This window comes from Austrofundulus limnaeus, unplaced genomic scaffold (genome assembly GCF_001266775.1).
Source record: "Austrofundulus limnaeus strain Quisiro unplaced genomic scaffold, Austrofundulus_limnaeus-1.0 Scaffold206, whole genome shotgun sequence".
Classification (NCBI taxonomy): Eukaryota; Metazoa; Chordata; class Actinopteri; order Cyprinodontiformes; family Rivulidae; genus Austrofundulus; species Austrofundulus limnaeus.
The window spans coordinates 162,531-167,367 of record NW_013952608.1 but is presented as its reverse complement, the minus strand read 5'-3'; the positions used below and the strand labels follow the sequence as shown (position 1 = coordinate 167,367).

Sequence of the window (4,837 nt, the reverse complement as noted above, 5' to 3'; positions counted from 1 at the left end):
GAAAGAAAGAAAGAAAGAAAGAAAGAAAGAAAGAAAGAAAGAAAGAAAGAAAGAAAGAAAGAAAGAAAGAAAGAAAGAAAAAAATATATGCTTTAATTTGGTGGTTGCTACCACAATATTTCCCAGAATCTTAGGGTGTGACACCTGACACATTTAGTCTGCTTTAAAAAGGACCAGAGTTCATCAGACCAGAATGGGTCCAGACCTTTTATGCAGGTGTGAATACACTCGTGCGAACCAAATAACTAGACCAAGACCCACTTTTTGAGGTGGTTTTGGTCCGCTTTCAAACAAACTCTGGTGCGGTTCGCTTCCAGTGTGACTATAGACGGGCCTTAACCCGAACCAACTACAGGAAATGTGCCTTTTTTGGATTTCAGGAGCCTCTGTTGCTAAACAATGTGGCAAAAAAACAAACAAAACACACACACACACACAATGAGAATGCAAACCAAACAAACAAAAAACAATAATAAGTCAGCTTTTGGTTCAGCCCAAACAAGCGGACCTAAGAACTTTCCTGGTGTGAATACACTCCTAAAGTTTTACTAAGACGTTACAATTTGTTAAAATCTAAGTGTTGAACGTTTAAGCGGCCATTCTGATCTTCATAAGTCAGTTTAGCTCATTTACAGATGTATAGCTTAATAATGCATTAGTTACCAGTGTCCAGAGGATGTAGATTGTGAAGAGGGCAATGGTGAGGGCAATGAGGCCAACAGCCTCGAGCCTGCTCTTCAGCTGCAGGTGGTCCTGGGCTCCTCTCAGACACAACCAGCCAGAGATGGCTGCCAGGGGTGTAATGAGAAGGAAGCAGGCCATGTCACACAGCAAAGTGCGCTTCTCACTGCGAGGCCCAGGGTCCTTCAGCCACTGAGCAGCAAAACAAAGCAACTCAAAGTTAGCTACAGACAATAAGTCGATGCTAACGTGATCAATTATACAGAATAAAAAAATAATAATAATGACTGAACTTTCTTTTTAAACTAATAAATACAACTAAAGACAACATTAAACATATTAACATATTTTGACACAATTCCCAGTGGCTTAATTCTGATCTTACTGACTCTTATAAAGTACTTACACACTCTTTATACTAAACTGAAAGAATAAACAACCCGTTCATCGCTGCAGTAATGCTTCTCTAACCTGTGTGAGTGGTTGTGGTCGTCGTTCAATAGTGAACTCTGTGTGACACAGTTCACAGTAGCTGGTGTTGGAGGATGACAGCCACTTCTCCAGGCAGCTCTTGTGCACTTTCCCCAACGTACCAGTGCAGTCGCAGGGTGAGAGCAGCGTCTCTCCGCCAGCTCCCTCGTGACAAATCCGACACATCCCAATGTCACTGTGCAGAATGACAGGAGCAAAGACAGAAGAATTTTAAGCTTAAAAAATAATACATTTACAGTAAATACATGTGAGCTTTCCATTCGCATACCTCTGCAAGCTCACAGCTTTGACAACAGTGGAGAGTGGGCGGCCATCTTTAGCCGTAACCTTGGCAACATACTGGGCCTGTGTGGTGGAGTCAGATTCCTCTGAATCCTTGGAGGCATCGGTTGCATTGTTCCCAGAATAATCACAAAGAGAGCCAGGGAGCTGGCAGCACCCTGACGAAGACATGGCTCATCGGAGGCTTAGTGATGAAGTGATCAGCGGAGGTGACTTCAAAGAAGAACTGATCCCAAACCAGATGTTGGAGATCAGATGTGCAACGCCTCTCTGCTCCACCCACAGATCAAAAGCTGGGAGATACTGAGCAGGAAATAAACAAGACAAATGGGTCATCTAGACAAGATGATGAACAAAAACCAACTTTTGAAAGATTCAAAATATGTCCTAGCAATTGAATAGTCATACCTGTAAGCAAAAATGTAACAAATTATTGACAGAGGAATTTACCTTTTTAAAGTTACTAATGAGGTGCACAAGAGCTGACAGTCATTCAGAGCATATCCTTTCACACACAAGTTCAAGTCACTACTTTGTACAAGACASGTTCATGCCTATTTTCGGTTCTTTGAAATACTATAAATTGTTCATATCTAACCATGTTTCAGTTGCGCTGTGCACATAATGGACATTTTCCTACATAATGTAAAATATTAATAAAATTACTTTATAAATCCATCTGTATGTAAAAGTAAATAAAAATGATGGCATAAGGGACCAAAAACTGACATTGAATACAGCTATGAAGCTATATACCGTATATGGTACCCTATTTTATGTATGCACATTGGTAAAAAGGTTAATTATTTCATATTTTGAGACAAATGCTCTTGTTTGCCAAATACTGTTTTACAAGGTCAGTAGCAAACAAAAAATCTCAGTAGCAAACAAAAGTGTTGGGCTGTGGAAATACACTGATATTGTTTTTTTCTAGTTATGACAGAGATAATTCATACCAAAAATTATTACAAATACTTTGTCGACTATCTTTACTTAATACAACACATGTTGCCTGCTGTTATCACATACAATAACTGAACTGATATTACACTCTTACACTTCATTTTGTGTGTGCCGTGTTATCCATCATTTGACTACTTAAGAGAGGGTGATGGTGTGGAGGAGTAATAATGACTAGGGCTGCCACGATTAATCGACGACTAATCGATTATTAAAATAATCGATGACTAATTTAATAATCGATTAATCTTTTTTTTTGTTCTTTACTTTATTTTTCTCTCCAAACTGCTTTGACAGCTTCCACTGCCACATCTGCCTTTCTGTCCTTGACACACATGCACAGTAGTGGTAACTGGGGTAGGCCGTGGACGTCACAAGACATTATACAGACAGGCTCTGGTATCATGGCTACCTGACAACGAAGCTGAAAAGTTTGGGATCATTTTAAGAAAACGAAAGAGAAACCTGTGGAATATCTGCAAGGCAGAACTTGCCTTCCACAGCAATTATTTTTAGTTAGCATATAGCTAAAATCTAACGATGGTTATAGTATAATAGCAGCTGCATTCTGGCACGATAAGCTCTATGTTTTATATTCAGTTAACATATGATCCGATTTGTCGACTAATCAAAAAAATAATCGGTGATTAATCGATTATAAAAATAATCGTTTGTGGCAGCCCTAATAATGACATATGGTAATTTCCATTCATGAAATAATGTTCCTCAAATGACAAACTACAGCTTATAAAAAAAAACCTACCGAAGCAGAACACTTCAATTTCACCTTTAAATTGAAAAACGCAGACAAAATAATGAATAACACTAACGGTTCATTTGTTACAAACTCAAAAATGCCAAAAGGGCACTGGAGTTATAGAAACAACACTGTAGAGGTCTTTATCTTAATCTAAAATACATGTTTTATCCTTCACAAAACAAAAGCATAATTCTGAGGAACTTGAAGGTTATCAGAGGAGATAATTCGACTTGATCACACTGGTGTCTGAAGCACAGCAGGAATGCAGCACAACCCAGTGAAAGTGTTTGTTTTTCAGGTGGACCCTGAGGGCTGGGTTACGGTGGTCGTGTCAAAACAAACCAAGCGCCTCTACATTGTGCAACATAACCTCCTGGTTTGTTTAGTCAACAACACAATCTTACACAACTTTCTAAAAATAAAAAAAGCTACCTGATATAGAGGGCACTGACTGTCATATACGAAGCTGAATAAATCAAGCTTGTGGATGCTACAGCAGGTTTACGGAAACGTACTTGGAATAATGAAAAAAAAATCTTAAGATTATTTCATCATTCTGAACCACAAAAGACACGAGCTAACGTCTACATTTTGAACCTTTTTACTATTTGATGTTTTAACTATCACTAACCAATAATTAAGCTGCTACAGTACAGTAGCGTTAATTTTTTTTTTTTTTTTTCAGTAGCGTTAATCTGTGGTCAAAAAGTGTGTAAATGCGAGAACACTACGTACTCTAAATAAGCACATATCTACTATAAATATAACATTTTGTTGTAATATAGGAAAAATAAAAAAAATAAAATAAATGGCCTTTATTTTAAATGCACTCACCCGTCGGCCTGTTTTTCTTTTCTTTTTTCGCTTGGCCCACCGTTAGCTAAAAACTAGCAAGCTGAGCTAACTGGACTGCCCGAGCTTTGACACTGACATCTGAGCAAAAGTCGTCGATACCAGAGGAAACAAACGACAACCACAAATACTGCATTTTCTCCATGAAATGTAGTATTGATCTGTCGGCTTGGTTGATTCGATAAGAAGAGAAGATTACGCTTTTTTTTCCTGCCAGAATTGCTACACACAGCTAACGGAGCTAACTGGTTAGCAACGGGCAAGCCTACCTCAGCTGTGCACTGGTCATGTGACCCCGTGCCGCCTTCAGTGACATCTCTGAAATCCGAAAATGACATGTTTCATTTGATCATTTGAATTTTAAATGTTTTGTCAACGTTTTATGTCAGAGTTTGTCTGCATGCAATACTTTCTTTTTTCGGTCTAATGACTATTTGAGGTAGATTAAGAGTTCAAAATAAGTCAAAGCACAGCACATTAAAACTTAAAACAAAAACAGCTCTTAAACGCATTTTATGTCCAACTTTTTACGACACCAGTGAATATTTTTCACTGAATAAAGAAATACTTTAAAAAATGCTGCGGGCCTTAAAATATCACCGCTAGGTGGCGGCAGTGAGCCACGTGATTGTCGCGTTTCCTTTGGAGGCGCTGCTTTCCAAAAAATGGTAAAATAAACAAAACACGGAAAACTTTTTTCAAGAAGACCCATTTGCACGCAGTACATAAAAGCACAAATACATCAACAAAATAAAACAAATTATTCAGATAATTTAGTTTTGTAATAGTGCAACAGGGAGTAGTAGTGGT

At 38.2% G+C, this 4,837-nt stretch overlaps 1 protein-coding gene across 1 annotated transcript in view; it reads right to left on the bottom strand.

Annotated features, from left to right (window-relative positions):
* The window catches only part of LOC106524908 (E3 ubiquitin-protein ligase MARCH2), a 6,663-nt gene extending 2,340 nt beyond the window's left edge, over positions 1 to 4,323 (bottom strand). The window contains exons 1-4 of the mRNA XM_014018937.1: positions 4,010 to 4,323; positions 1,442 to 1,758; positions 1,153 to 1,348; positions 664 to 873 (exon numbers count right to left, since the gene is read on the bottom strand). Of these exons, the coding sequence (XP_013874391.1) occupies positions 664 to 873; positions 1,153 to 1,348; positions 1,442 to 1,626 (591 nt within the window). The 5' untranslated portion in view covers positions 1,627 to 1,758; positions 4,010 to 4,323. The remainder of the gene's footprint in view (positions 1 to 663; positions 874 to 1,152; positions 1,349 to 1,441; positions 1,759 to 4,009) is intronic.
* Positions 4,324 to 4,837: the final 514 nt, after the last annotated feature.